This window comes from Poecilia formosa, unplaced genomic scaffold, assembly GCF_000485575.1.
Source record: "Poecilia formosa unplaced genomic scaffold, Poecilia_formosa-5.1.2 Scaffold29, whole genome shotgun sequence".
Lineage (NCBI taxonomy): Eukaryota > Metazoa > Chordata > Actinopteri > Cyprinodontiformes > Poeciliidae > Poecilia > Poecilia formosa.
In genome coordinates, this window is record NW_006799968.1 from 380,399 (window position 1) to 396,528 (window position 16,130).

Sequence of the window (16,130 nt, forward strand, 5' to 3'; positions counted from 1 at the left end):
ATGCAATAAACTACGTAGTCAGGAGCGACTGTTTTGTAGTTTTTGGATCGCTACGTACCCTGCAAACAATTATTTAAAGGCTTTGCAGGCTGATAATCTACTGTGTCAGTTGTTTTGTCATCTAAGCGTAATTGGATTCAGCGTTGGCAGCATATTCCAGAGCACTGAGTGGTTTATGCCCAATTAATAAATGCGCGTCGCTGGCTGCAGCCTGGCATTCCTCCTGCAGTTCACTGCTAATTATTTGGAGCGCTTTAATGTCGACTGCCTTGAATAAAGTGCACTAAGAGTGGTGCTGCAACGGGCCTTGAAATCATCATCAGTTTTCCTCCCCATGTCTCTCATTTTTTTTTTGTCCACCCACATTTTCCTGCCTCCAGTTTTGGTCGCTCTCATTGTGTCCCCGCCTGGCTGTCCTTTTCGTTCTCCTCTCCCACACGGACCCTCTGTTGTTTCATTGCTGTCACGGCGTGTCAGAACAGGTGAAATCAATTACTGACCCTCAGCGGCCTACTCCCTCACCGCAACTAGTTTTTTTAATTGAGAAAATTAATGAGCGATCAGTCTGCGAGATGATTTGGTGTCATGGATAGCTCTGCTGTGTGCGAGGGAGGAAAGCTGGAAGAGCTGGTTGTGGCGAGGGGGTTTGTTTGTTCGACCCTGCATTTCTAATTCTGTCCCTCCACAGAGGCAGTTAAGGCAGTTCACATTCCTCCTCTTCATTCCCTGACTGCTAATCACCTCTGAGGTTGAGGAGAAAGGTTGAGGAAAGACACAGTAGTTCATTGCACCACTTTACAGCTGCGTCGCCCTTCGCTCTATTGAGGATCTCTTTCAGGGGCCTTTACCAGAATCTCTCAATATCCACTTCCCTTTCCATGTTGGCTGAATCATAGCATTAGTGCAGTAGATTCACAAAATCATTCACATGTGGATACAAAAACCTAACTTATGTCCCCAGGTGCTAGTTTAAAAAAAAAAAGATAGGATAATTCCAGATGGTAGCCATCATTCCAGGTGACCATCATGTTACATGTTGTCATGTTACATAAAATTTTGCACTAGAATGGCCCGTTAGATGACTTTCTGGTGCACATTTTTCAAAATGTCTGCCATGGTTGTAACAGAGCATATGTTTGCCCAAAAACTGGCAGCTGTTACTGTCAGCAGTGAGCACAGCTAACCAAAACGTTAGGTTCAGTAACCAGTAATTTACTAAGCAAGAATCTGAACTATTCTAAAGCCTTACTGCTAATTATCTTAGCTAATGCTAAGCCACTACACACTTAAAAAAATTAGCAGAAGCCAAAGAAGCCAGAAGCTAATGCTAACCATTAAGACGACAGTTTTTCCTTCTGTCACACATCTTCATCTCTTTCTAGTTGACGACTGGTATGAGACGCTCAAACAGCAAAGTCCCCAGTTTCAGTTTTGCCATCTGATTTTGCTACGTATTATTACTTTAAATTTGTTTGAATTTAATGTCAAAAACATATAATGTGTCAAAGTTAATTCAAGTCATGAAATTTAAAAGCCTCATATATGGTGGTTGTCATTCTGGAATTAGCTAATGGGAAATACAAAAGCATACAATGTGAGAGGTGAACATCCAAATTTTTATGCTTATATCCGTACTTGAAACATTATTTTACAATAATATACTGAACTACATTAGCTCTGTGTGTGATTAGAAAGATGTTCTGAAGTGTTTCATGGGTTGTTGTTTTTTTTTTTGTTTGTTTTTTGGTCTCTCAAACCTCTTTGTCCTTCTTCGCAGATGGAATCTCCCGTCCCCACTCCAGCTCCTCCCCCTCTCCACCTGCTGGCCACGGTCGGCAACAGCGAAATCGCCTCGCCGTGCGAGCAGATAATGGTGCGCACGCGCTCGGTGGCAGTGAACACATCCGACGTGGCCCTGGCCACAGAACCCGAGTGCTTGGGGCCGTGCGAGCCCGGAACCAGTGTCAACCTTGAAGGTATCGTGTGGCAAGAAACCGAAGACGGTAAGAGAAGTGATTAAACATAATTCTCAGAAAAATCTCTTCTCGTGAAACACTTAAGTTCTGCCTTGTTTTTGCACAAGAGGTAATATTGGAAAACGTATGGGATTGATGCGTCTTGTCTTGTACAGTTCCCCTCAGTTAGTTTTGCTTTTTTTTTTTTTTTTGTTTAGGCATTGTTTGGATTTTTTTTTTTTTTTTCTTTAATCCACACAGTCAAAGCTGTTCAGACACAATCACTACTCAGTGTTATGTGGTGAAATGTTAAATATTCCTCAACAAGTTGCACCTTGATAATGCTTGTCATCAACACTCTTCTGGAATAAATCCGGCTGGATTTTACAGTAGAGCTCAGTTATTCATTGCTTGGTTTTCTGGCATTGACCTGTCTTTTGGGTTTAGTCTACATTTTCATCTGGGTTGAGATCAGAACTTTTGGTAGATTAATTTCACTGTATTAATTTCAAGAACAGTTTAGAAATCTGTTTGAAATCATTGTCCTGCTTTAGCACCCAGCTACATCCAGGGTTCAGCCATTTAATTGTTGATCTGAGGTGAAGTTGGAAGAATCTGAAGGCAGTCTTGAACAGTTTTGTGCTATTGAGCATGTAGGTGCGAAAGCGTCACCTTGACTTATCCAAATATGCGTTGTCACTGTGGCTATAAGCCTCAATCTGTCTACTTTGGCCAAGGGATTTGGCTTGTACATTAGGGCAGCTGCAAATTTCATTCAAGCTTGAAAGTTTGGATTTTTACAGCAGGAACGTCTACCTTGGCCAAGAGCTTTTCAGTCCATGTTGATGTTAAACTGGCTTCACTGCAAACAATGACAACAGTGTTGTAGCAGGTTCCAGTTCATGGGAGACTTGAATCGCTTTGGTTCTTGGATTGTTCTGAAATCTTCTTAAGGATTTGAGACATTCTGGGTCAGATGGTTCAAACTTGGAACACAATTGGGTTTGCCAATATGGCTGTGATGTCAAACACACATCACATCTGCATTGGTTCACATGCACTATTAAAACCAAGGATTAACTATATTCATGCTTGGCTCACGATTGGCCAATACTTGCATATGAAATGGATCTTATCTACTTCTGCAAACATCTGAAAATCAACCTGTATATGTGTTTTTCTTTTCCGTATATTTTTGCGCATTTTGGTTTTATGAGTATTTTTTTTTTTCGGGGACATAGCAATTTCGAATGCGGATTAGGTGGTTTTTCAGCTGTATCAAAATTTGTGTATTTTGCGAAACTACATTGGAAATACTATTTTTTGTTGCATCATATGAGTCACATGATCAACAGCTGGACGTTTCTACCAGCGGAATACTTGAAGGTGACGGCAGGAAGTGGCAGGAAGACGATGGCGCGTCATGTTTTTAGATGGCATCGTGTGAACAAACATATTCACTTGTGATTTTAATTCCCTGTTTTATTTAATAGAAAAACCACAATTGCGAAATTGTGTTTTTCCGACAGTAGCAGAATATCGACAAAGTGCTACGCACATTTGTAATGGAAACACAACTGTGTGCAGATGAGGACCGAACACCAGGTCTCATCTGGATGTCTGTGGTTAACAATAGTCACTCCACTATTGTCAACTTAACTTTTCTGACTCCTATGACATTATCAGATTTTTTTTTTTAAATCCATATTGACCAAAACCTGAATTGGCAGGCTGGGATTTTTAAAGGTCGGTAATGTGCCCTAAAACTGCAGTCGGTGCTCCCCTAATTTATGCCATTGATGAATGTATGTAAACGTCTTTGAAGGTGTACAAAGTGACTGCTGTGAGGCTAAGACATCAAAGAATTTTTCTGTTTTGTCATTACTTTCCATACCTTCATGTCTCCTGAAATATAGTTCAGTATACCCAAAATTGCCTGAGGAAATAGTGGTGGCACCAATTTGTGCTTTAACAGCACATACTGCATTATACTTCCAGGCAGCATAATAGTTGGCAGCCAGTTCTTAGGTGGCCTTGATTTATTTTTTCTTTTTTTTTTTCTGCTCTGCCTGGCAGTGTGCAGACGGGAGTTTGTTGCACAGAGATATCTCCTCAAAAACATCATGCCTCCACAACAAAAGCTGTGTTGTTTTTTGTTGTTTTTTTTTTTGTTTTTTTTTTTGCAGGCATGCCAGTTGGGAATAGAGTTGGCTCATCTCCTGCGGTGCAATCCGAGCGAAATCTTAGGCACTCTTGTTTTTTTTGTTGTTTTTTTTTTCCCCAGCCTTTGATTGAAACCACATTGAGCTTATTTAATTTTAAGATGTATCAGTATCATTATCAGGGTTCCTTTTGGATCTGAGAAACTTTGCTTCTTTTTTCCCCCTCTCTCTGTTGTGAATGTGAAATAATGCAAACAGTGAATCTTCAAAGCGGCTCGCGCTCAGCCGCTCTGCGGGCATGCCGAGTACAAATCGCCCACACATCCACAGTGCTGCCTGTTGGTTCACTTTGAGGAACCAAACAGAGGAGGAGAAGGGGGGGATAAAAAAAAAACTCTCTGCCTCATCAACATTCCCAAAACAGCCCCTGTTTTGCCATTGAGTGGCTTTTTCCCCCCTCTATCCTTTTTTGTGATTTTTGCTCCAGCTCTGAGCCGTGTTTGATTCCCTCTCTTCTGTTACTGAGCATCCAGCCGGTCACCCCTTGACTCTGTATCCAGGCAAACTGGGAGAGAGTGAGTGCATGGCGTGGGGGCTGGGAGTGGGGGGAAGACAAGGCCACTTCTGTTAGTGACACAAACATGGCTTCGAGCCAAAACCAGTACTATGCTGTTCTCCCTCATTCTCTGCCTCCCACAGAGTGATTGAGCCCCCTCCTTTTGCCCTGCCCCCCTCCTCCCCTTTCACATTCCCCCTGTCCTTCGCCTGCACTCTCTCTCTCTCTCTCTTTCTCTCTCTTTTTTTCTCTCAAGCTGGTATTTTGGCTGAAAGAGGTGGTGGTTTGGTCTGGTGGAGCTGTGTTTTCCTCTGATTCTGTCCTGTCTGGCCCAGTGGGGAGGAGGACGGTGGGTGCTTTAGAGTGGTTTTTAAAGTGGTGAGGTGAAGAGAGATAGGGAGGGGGGGTTGGTTGGGAGGTGGTGATAGGAAGGTGGGGGGTGGGCACTCTGCAGGTGTAGCACACAGGTTGTTATGGCTGTCAGAGCTTTAGAGACCACTCGGGTAAGATTACAAGTGCACTCGCTTTGAAGATGCTTTTTTCCCCCCTTCTTCTTCTTCTTTTTATCTGAGAGGAAAAAGACTTGTCAAGCAGACATAATTTATTTCTGTCAGGGTTTTTAGACTTACTTTGAAATTTGCCGTGAGAGTTGCTTGATAGGAAGAAGCTACATGTGATATGACTTTTTTTTTTTTAAATTGTAAGTTATTTTTCTTTTTTATGTTCGTTTAAGGTAGCCGGCTCCCTCTTTTCCTACACCCCCCCCATAACAAGAACTGTGGTTTGAAAGGGCAGAGTGATCGCCGTCAAAAAAACACGGTTTCATATATCAAAAGCACTCAATTTATTACTGGGGATTTATGGACATGGAGAAGAAATATGGTCCATGTTAGCTGACAGGAACAAATTGCATGTACATGCATGTTTTCATACTGTACTACTCATTTGGTATACTGTAATTTATGCCATTGATTGTCAGGGGGTGGAAGTTGAGCATTTCTCTCACCGGCCGCTGTTGCTAGTGGAATAAACAAATGTTTGTTTCTTCTTTTTAATGTAACCAAGATCAATATTACACAACTACATTTTATCGAACGCTTTTATTGACCGGTAGCAACATACCATACTTGTGTACTGACATAGTGTTGGTGGTGGTAGCATGCTGTGTTTAACCCCAGTATAATTGTTTGGGTTGTGTTGGTCGTTTACTGGTTTTAATGAATTATGAAGACAAAAATTAAAAAAAAAAAAGTCAGAAATCTCATGTGCAGTTTTATTAAATTACATGTTATTTTTGAAGATTTTATATGAAGTTATATTTCCATTGATTGCGATTCGGAACCCTGTTTGGACCTGCTGACTCTCTTTGAAATATTACAGATTATCACTTCTAATGACATTAATTATCCCTGACAGATCTTCACAGAACAAAACAAAAACCTTAAAATCTATAAAACCTTCAAGTTAAGAACAAAAAAATCACCAGATGGTGCATATTTTACCTGTTTCAATAAATACAAGACACAGTTTCCAATAGTAACACCATCTGCTACTTAGAGATGATTTGCATAAACCCATCAAATATACAAAATATATGTATATATTTAATTACAACGATCAGGTAGCAGTTTAGCAGCTTCACACACTCAATTCAACATCATAATTATAGTTGTGGTTTTTTACCCTGATATTCACAGAAAAACTTCTGTAAGCAAACTCTCCTTTTCTCCTAATGATATTTATTAAAGATTTTCATTAAGTTCAAACAGTTTAAACGGCGGAATGGCATCATTAGAATAAAACCCTGGCCGAACAGCTACGATTTTACTCTATTTGGTATTTTAAACCTCAGTCTGTATATAAGGACATAAATGATTCAGCAAGCAGAAATAAAACGAGGTCAGTATTTTTCTTCTGTTTACATTTTTCATGTCTTTACATTTTGGACGCTGTTGAAGTTTGTTTACATTTCATTCTAAGTTTGTTTAAACTGACTTTTGCTGTATTTGTAAGAGACGCTAAGAAGAGAACACATAAGAACCTGTTATGTGTCGAGTAGAGTTGAGACGCAAATCAAAACGCACATTTTTAACATCTCTATTGGTTTTTCTCTGATCAAGGCCTTTGTTTTTGTTTGATTCTTCTTGATGGTTTTCCATCAAAGTAGCAACGATTCAAACCTTCAGTAAAATTACCCATAGCCCCTCTCACAATTTTACCTTTTAATGAGCTATCAGCTTTGTATATTAACTCAACTTTGACATGAAAAATCTTTGTTTGCTGAACAATAAAGCCGAGTGTTTAGCTTAAAAATGGCTTCTTTGAATTTGCTGCTTGTTAGCTGCAGATAAATGAGCTTCTGTTTATAAGAGAGTTTGATGTTGTGTCTTAAAAGGAAACACCAGGGTGTCGTTTTACCATTAAAATCTGCATTCTTCAGATTTTTCAGTATTGGTATAGTCAGTGAACTTATTCTCAATGACTTCCGTTGTGCTGCTTTTTTCGCACCACATTAAACGACACAAAGATATGTGCTGTATTCCCTCTGCATCATTTTTTTTATGGCGCTAGCTCCTAAAAATCCGCTGACTGGCCTTGGAATGAAATCGACCTGGTTGCCATTTGCGTCACACCCCCATGCAGCTGCTGTTACTTCAACAAATAAGAACCAACCCTATCAAAAAAAAAAAAAGACTCAAAGAACAAGGAACAAAAACACAGCAGTCATTCTGATTAGAGGTGAATTAAAAAAGTGTTCACCAGATTCTTTCGTATTTGTACATTTCAGACATTTTAACCCCCTACCTAAATATGCGTGCAGATATAATTTAGCATGCCAAACAACAGCTGCTTTATCACCTCCGCCTTTTGGCCTAGTGGGAGTAAATGAACAACAAGCTCCTAGTAATTGTCTGCGCCTCACCCGACTCGCTCTGAATGCCAGAGAAGGAAGCAGACAAGGAGGAAGCAAGCAACACATCATAAAAAGCGATCAAAGAAGCTGGACCTCTGGTTGTACCTGGCAACATTCTTGCTTGATGAGGATGAATGGATTTTTTTTTTGTTTTTTTTGTCTCGTGTAATTTGAGGCTTTGAGCACGCATGCATCCAAATCTGGATAATGACTTAATGGAAGCTAAAATGCATCATGAGTTGCTCTAAAATAAAACCCACATACCATTAAAAAAAAAAAGAAATTAAAGCCATGTAGGTCTTTTGTAGAAGAACAAAAAATGTCAAACGTAGGAGAAAGTCTCTGTCATGCTGTCAGTCTGGAGGCAACCGAAGCATAGAGATCAGAAGGAGGTTAGCTGGGTGAGGTGGGGAGGAGGGGGGGTCGGAGCGATGGTATTTTAAGGCCTAGCACTGAAACAAATCCCCTCAGAGCAGACAAGGCAGTGGCAGCTCCCAGGGTCGTGTCGGCGGGGCGACGGGGGCGGCCCCTCCCAGGCTTAGCATGCTGATACCTCCAAATGCCATCTCTGAGATGCAGGAGAAGTTTATTGGTCTTGAAACAGAGCCCAGAACGCCTTGGCTCCTGCTCCAGGGCAGAGGGAACACAGAGGGGGCCCCTTTAGCCAAACACTGCAGCTCCATGCCAGTGGCAGTGTGGCGTTTAGACACACACACACACACACACACACACACACACACACACACACACACACACACACACACACAGACAGATCCTTCAGTTCACAGCAGGCTATTCCCAAAGCAGGTCCCACAGCTTCTTATGCTCCCTAATAGATGAATAATATAAGCTGTTTGTGATAAGTGTTTGTCTCATGGATTATTTATACAGCCGCCATCACAGCAGCATCTCCAGCTTTGGCTTTATCATGGCAGTTAATAACGGTTAGGCTTCTGCATAGAAGAAATGTGAATGTATAACTGATGGAAGTGAAGTTTATCTCATGTAGCACTGTCTAGTTGCTGCGTCGGTTCAAGCTATCATAACGGGCCCCGTCAGCATTTTTACTGTTTTTGGAATTTCAATAAAAATTATATTATCCATGCTATTACAATGTTAACAGCTTCAAAATCTGAAAGTTTATGATCCAGAGCATGGCTAAAGCAGTGTTAGGTTAAAGACTCTCCCAAAGCTAGCATAGATTGGGTTTTCCCAAAGCTAGCATAGATTGGGTTTTCCCAAAGCTAGCATAGATTGGGTTTTCCCAAAGCTAGCATAGATTGAGTTTTCCCAAAGCTAGCATAGATTGGGTAATCTCAAAGCTAGCATAGATTGGGTAATCTCAAAGCCAACAAAGAGTGGTTATTCTAGCACAGAAAACCAGAGTTCATGTATAAAGTGGGCCTCTCTATTATCAACTTACTTCCACACAAATTCATCAGAAATAGATTACGTCTGGACATCATCTCAGTAAGCCCCTAAATATTAAAATCTCATCTTATGTTGTGTGTAGTTTTGTGTCATTGACTAGATATATCATCTTGCCTGTAATAATGATGTAATTTGTTTAATTTCTTCCTTGTTTTTACTTTCTGAATATGAAATAAACCAGTTCTGTATGAAAAATGAATGTCTAAGTCTATTGCTCACCTGCCAGCTGTCTTTTACTGACGACTCATTACATCGTTTTTCAGACGAGCCATGGCCACTCTCTGGGACGTTGCCGGAGGAACTGTACTTGAAAATAGAGGAAGCGTCCTCTGGACGCCTGTATCTGTCAATCAGACCAATGAGCAGCAACCAAATGGATTGCAAAGCCAATCACAAAAGACCAATTTTATTAACAGTCGGGCGCAGGTTCTAAGGATTAAAGCAAAAGTGGTAAAACGGTTAATTTCCTCAGTCCGCGCACAGATGATTTTCATTTGCCTGTTCTTTAGCCGCTCTCTTAGCCAACTCTTACCCTCACCAGTGCTTACTGTGCATGAGTGGAAGTGGAGAATTTCCAAACTAGAATGTCGCTTTCCTAAATACATGTGGTTAAAATGACACAATAGGAAACTTCAGATAGTCACGGATTATTGTTCCTGAGGGAGAGAGCCTGATTTGTTAGTCACACATTTAGTCCCAGGGTGAAGTTGGCAAGATGGTTCCAGAATTAACCCAAATCTGATGAAAAAAGAGACATTTGTTCCCGTTCTTACTGGCCGACAGCCTTTTTCCAAACACTTAAACAGTCTCGAAGTATAAATCATACGCCTGGAGGAGTTGGAGGGCTTTGCCAGTGGTTGTCACAAGATATCATGTTTTCCTTATACACGTCAAGGAGAGCTTGAGTAATGTGCCTTTGGCAGATCCGTCTCTTAATCTCAGCACCATCTCCTCTAAGGAAAAACACCAGAGGGGTTGTTTTAACAAGAGATTGTAGATTCACCCGGATGACATTTGAGGATACTGCTCCCTGCTGCAGTGCTGATTACTTAGAGGACTATTTGCATGTAAAAACGTGGAAAAAAATGTCAAGGATTTTATATTTTGGTCATTTCCGGCATGGCAGGCTGCTGTTTTTCTTTATGTGGAGGTAGAGACTGCTGCATGCAGCTGATAATGTTGGACGATGTGGAAAGCATACTGATACTGTGCTCCGTTCCTCTCAGTGGTATAAGAGAATTGACCTTCTCACAGGCTGTTATTCCTGTCAGGGAGAGTTACCTCAGACTTTCTCCTTTTATAAACCAGAAGGCAGCCTGAACTTTTCAACTGCAGCTTTATAATCCAAATAAAATCATCAACCAGACCCATCTCACATCCAGCAGTCATCTATACCATCTTTCACCTCCAGTACTAAAGTCTATATATGTACTTTATGTTTCTGCAAGGAAAGGTGTTCTGATTCATCTGTTTTTTTTAACATTCCTTACAGTTTGTGCATCTTTATGATCAGAAAAGAATTAGTTATTGTTGTAGATGAAATCTGCATCAAGATTTTCAATCTTTTACAAATGCAACAAATTATAAATCAGTCCAAAAATGTAGACGGTTTAAGCACGTTGGAGAAATAGAAAGTGTGGACCTTTTCTTTTTCCTTGTGGCTTAAATATTTTCATGTAAAACGGAGTAGAAAATCAGCGTTATCGTTCGCAATTCGTCCTTCTGATCTCTGACTGGCCCGGTTTAAATTCTGCCTGAGAAATCGAGTTCAATGGGAAAAATCCCAGACGGAGCTCTAAAGGGAAATGAGAATCAAGCAGTACAATTGCTGCTATAATACTAATGTTCTGACATTTTATCTTTGTAACCATTAAAACCAGAAACCCTTTGAACCCTCGGAAATACCATCTTAAAATAGTGAGACAAATTTTCATCTGAAACCAGCAGCTGAATTTTAATGGGGGGACTATAATGTAAAATCAACTTTGAGGTTTACATCACGTTATAATGTTTGTTGAGTGATGCCTTTTTGAGAAATCCTTTAATTTCCATGGAAATCATTCAACTGTGGAAAAATGCCGGGGTGGACCTAGCGCCGCCTTCAAGAGATGTTTTGATGGCTTTCTGAAGGCGGAGTTTCAGAAAGAGCAGCAGTTTAAGCAACACAGGTCCAATTTTTATAACAACGGAAGTTAGTACTTAATTTTTGCTGTAAACTTGCACTGCATGCTTGGCCCCTTTAAGATTTTTTTTCTTACCATCTTTGTCTCCTTTTTTTTCTTTTTATGGGAATCAGCAATCTAGACTACAAGACTTTCATGTAGCCCTTTAGTGGGTCAGGGAGGATCAGAATATAGGACCACACAAGCTCCTAGCCCAGGAGAGTTCAAACTGGAGCGCTGAAGCCCCTTGGGGGGTTTTTACAGACTACTGCCAGGACTACATTCCAATGTATTACCTCCACAGTGCTGAAAGTGACTCATACGGCTCATCCTAAATCGCTGTCTGCCCAGCATTTAAGCTAAAGGTCATCCCGAGGACTTAGTATTTTGACACTCACATAACCGGACAAGCTCTACTTCCCTTTATGCACCGCGAGAGCAGAATAACACAGTAAAATGAAAACATGCTCGACACTTGGGTGCTCAAACACTTCATTTGTCAAGGTTACGGTTATTGCTCGTGGCAGCACCCAGTTATCTTTTATCTCCGCTGATGAATACTGACACCATTTTTCTCATTGTTCCCACTTTTTCTTTTCTTTTTTTTAAAATCTGCATACAGCCTTTCAAAGCAGAGCTTTCACACGGAGCATTAGGAATGGAGACAAATGGATCCCTTTTAGCAGAGGGTCTGTCAATAATCACATCAGATTCTGAGTGTGTTTTGAAAGGTGATAATTGCAAGTGCTGGTAATTGTTCACAAGCGAACACTTCTTTTTTTTTTTTTTTTTTTTTTTTTTTTGGTTTGTTTTGCTGTTTTTTTTCTAAGCCATGCCTTGTACTATTCAGACATTTTCTTACACATCAAAAGACTAATAGAAACCTTAAATATTATGCTGCTAATTGAGTGTTTCACCCAATTATCGCAGAGAAACGATCCTCCGTTTTCAGAGATAGCTAAGGCATTTTGACGAGGTCAGTCAGTGAAAATGCCATTAACCTCTGCAGATTCCTGTTGGGCTTGAGGAGGTCAGAGGTCAGCCAGTGAACTCCCAGCCCGCGCCGACTTCAGCAGCAGCAGAGGACCTGATATTTTTGCTCCTGCTGGAACTTAATGAAATGTGTTAAGTGGGAAGGAGGGGGAGGCTTAGAACAGAACACGGCATACTCGCTACTCCTGACTTCATTTCTCGCCTTTCATTATCCTCTCGTCCAAAGCAATCTCACACGTTTTGCGTTCAGAGCCCAAATAGAGGCGCCGTTTGTTGTTCAACAGCGCTGAAAGGAAACGAGTGTTAAAATTACAGGCCAATTCCTCTCATTAATGCGGGCTTCATTCAGTTGTCCTGGGTGACCCTATTAAGCCCAACACAATAAGGGGGGACGTGAGGGGGAGGGCAGAGAGCGGGGAACTGGGTTCGCTTTATATCGCTCTGACCCTTTTCTCTCACCCCGCTGAAACCCTTTCCTACAAAACAAATCCCAAGTGAAATGCAGCTCCGTTCAGCAAGTTTTATTTTTTGATCTTTGAACTCCAGCTGGATTTCTTTTTTTTTTCTCCCCTACTAAAATAAATCCAGAAACAAATCCAGTCAGTCAACAGCGGGATCAAGGCTCAAACATACACACATATATTAAAGGAAATAATGTGTGCAAAGTCATCTTGAACTCTATTCAGTTTATTGAAAAGCTGTTAACATTTGTTTCTTTCTGCTGAAAAAGGCTCCTTCATATGCTCCTGTTGATAATATTTAGAAAATGATACATTTTGTTTTTCACCCGTAATCCATATTGTGTGAAATTATTTGTATTTTTTATTTTTGTGACTGAATTAATACACTCATTGAAGATCAGGTGTTTATTTTATTTGTTCTTGTCTAAAGCAATCACTGCCCTTAAGCTAGTGAGGAATTGAGTCAAAAATAGAAAATAAAGTTCTGTAGTGCAATTGCACACTTGTTTTTGGAAATAAAGGAGAAATAAATACCAAACAAATTTCATTCTGTGACTCTTTGCTGACTTCCCGTCTCTAATAGAGCCCGTTAGTTATGTTTTGGTGTTCAAGATGCTGTTTTACGGAGGAAAAGCTGTTAAGTGTGGTTTGACTCTATTTTTGTTTTGTCTTGACGCGCTGAAACTGAAAACATGAAAATTCAAATTAGTTTTAGTTGATATACTTGACCCTAAATTGAGTTGCGTAGAAAATTGTCATTATGCAGGGAAAAAAAGAAGCAGATTTTGACTATCAATAACTAATCCTAGTTTCTATTGATGTCTATGCTTTCCACCATGTTTTATGCTCATCTGTGTACATTTGGTTAGCAACTTTTGCTAACCAAATATTGATAAGTTAATCCATAAAAAATAGTCAACAGATTAGCCCTACACTGTAGGTTGAGCTCTTCATGTGTTAGAAGTATTTTTTAGCTGCATCCTTTGCTACAAATGATCAAGCACACACTGACGGAATGCTATGATGTTGCATTGTAGACAATTAAAAGCTTATTTTTAAAAGTAATTGAATTATTTATTTGCGTCTTTTGACACATTTCTAATAATTTATTAATAAGGCTAAAGTGGTTAAATGAAAAATCTACAGAATGTACCAATGTTTTATTGATTAATCATAAGAATAATCAATAGAGTAAATGATTACTACAATAATTAGTTAGTTACAGGCCTGATTTAGTGCGACTGCAGAACTAAAGACTTCAGTATGGTATAATGTCATTATCTCTTATTTATTGTTCATAATCTGCATAAACCAAACACAATTTTGCTCACTTCTTCAAATCAGCTTGCAGTAACTGGAGGGTCATGTGACTGAAAATATGATTGAGTTGTCCCAACGTCGTCTTGAGGCAGCGGTATTATTATCATTCAGAGAAAGCCAGAGGCTGAGATTTGAGGTTACTCAGAAGCCAAGGATTACAGAGTTCCTTCCAGGCTTTCGGCATGGGAAGCTGTCCAGAAGGAAGCCTGTCAGGGGAGGAAAAAAATAAATAAACCGAGCACCTGGCACCACAGCAAGGTGCCAGATAAGATGTTTGCATTGTGTATTTTTAAAGCGGCATCACTCTGATTGCAGTTGCCTTTTTCACAGGCTCGTAAATATCCTGTAATTCCACCTCAATGCAGTTTTCTAATAAACGTTGTGCAATACTGTGGATGTTTTCGCACATTTTATTTATTTATTTATTTTTGCTCCTGACGGGATGAAATCATTCTGGCCAATTAATCGGCCAGAGCGACTAGAGTTGAAAGTGCTCGATAAGATTGATCGTCCCACCTTCTCATCAGCTGTTTTCACGCAGCTTCGTGAGATGACATTGAGTTATGTCAAGAGAAATACAGGGAAATTCCTCTGGAAAACCCAAAGGCAAGCACATGCGATGTCAGATTGCGGAGAAGATTTATCTTCAGGCAGGGCAGGGATCCTTAAAACGCTGCCAAACACAACACAACAGTTCACAGGAAGAAAGAAAGAAAAGAAGAAAGAAAAAAAACAGCAAAAATCCTTGAAAACGGAGCCACAGCTCAGTCCTGAGTCATGATGGAAAATCTTCATGGTGACTTTAAGATGGTTTTGTGAGACGGTCGTTATTTAAGCTAAATGAACCTGAGACGAAATCCATGCCAAGGCAACGACTTCATACCCCGAGACGTAAAAGCATCCGCAGGGTTGCAATACAATCTTTTAAAATGTGCTTAAACCGGTGACACCCAATTTTTGAACTTTTGTGAACAAAATGATTGATGGCAGAAACTATCTTGGGCTTAAAATAATCTATTTAGTATGAAATAATGGAGCATGCATTAGACAAAAGGGTATACACTCTGGAGTATGGCTAATGTAAGCCAGTTCATATGGCATAAAACCCCTTGAATTAAAAGAATTGTGTTTTTATCACAAGTTGTGGTTTTCAAGGTAAATGGATTATTCCCAAACGTCCAAACTGAAAATCTAGAAGCTAACCTATGAAATGGACTGAAACCTTTTACAGCGTACAATGTTTTTTTTTTTTTAAGGTTTTTTTTTTTTGTTTTTTTTTTTTACACCAGTCTCTTTATGTGCAGATTGTGATGGTTGGATTTATTTTTTGTTCTACATCATAATAAGAGAATCCTGAGCCGGATCATATGACATGGTCATGATTCGACTGTTTTGCCTTGTATTTATTTTTTCTTTGTTTGTGATTTTCTCTCTGCTTTGAGTTAATTTGGCAGAAAGTTTTCTCATAAAAAAAATTACATGACTTAAACTGTACTTCAAACTAAAAACGACAGCTATATATAATAAAACTACAGTGTTGACATTTGTGGCTCCGTGAAATACATTACGAATTTCAAAACATACAAATTCTATAACTAATCTTTGAAAAACATCTTTTATCAGTTTTTTTTTTTTTTTTTTTTTCTGAGGATTAAAAACAATTTAGTATGGGAATTAATTTGACTAAACTTCAGGCCAAGTTAAATTTACGGGGGGGAGAGAAAAAAAATCCCCACAGAAACATTTGAATCTCATTCATGCTTCTCCATTATGCCGCCTGCATAAACGACCGCATAAAATCTGAAGGGCTAATTTAAAATCATTAAGACTCGACGATTTCGCCGTATCGTTCTCAACACCCCACATCCACTCTCTCTCTCCAGGCAGAGCGAAGGAAGGGCTATATCCTGCACATCAAGAAAGGCTAGTCATTCATGTGCACCGCCTTGATTTACATCCCTGCCTCGACCAGCTGCCAGAGCCATTTTGTGTTTGAGTGTTTCAAGAGCTTAGGGGGGCGGACTCTCGAAGGCGTTTCAGAAAATGGGTCTGGGTTCTTTGAATGTGACAGAAATCCGAACTCGAGGACCCCGCCGCGCTTTTGCCGTCGCTTGCAGCCTTGACCAGGTGCTCGTGTTTTCACGGCCGCAGATTTGAAGGCAGGAGACATGCAGCC

The 16,130-nt window shown here is 40.0% G+C and overlaps 1 protein-coding gene across 1 annotated transcript in view; it reads left to right on the forward strand.

Moving 5' to 3' along the window:
* znf609b (zinc finger protein 609b) overlaps nucleotides 1-16,130 on the forward strand; it is a 63,143-nt gene that overhangs the window by 33,801 nt on the left and 13,212 nt on the right. The window contains exon 2 of the mRNA XM_007548987.2: nucleotides 1,778-2,003. Within this exon, the coding sequence (XP_007549049.1) occupies nucleotides 1,778-2,003 (226 nt within the window). The remainder of the gene's footprint in view (nucleotides 1-1,777; nucleotides 2,004-16,130) is intronic.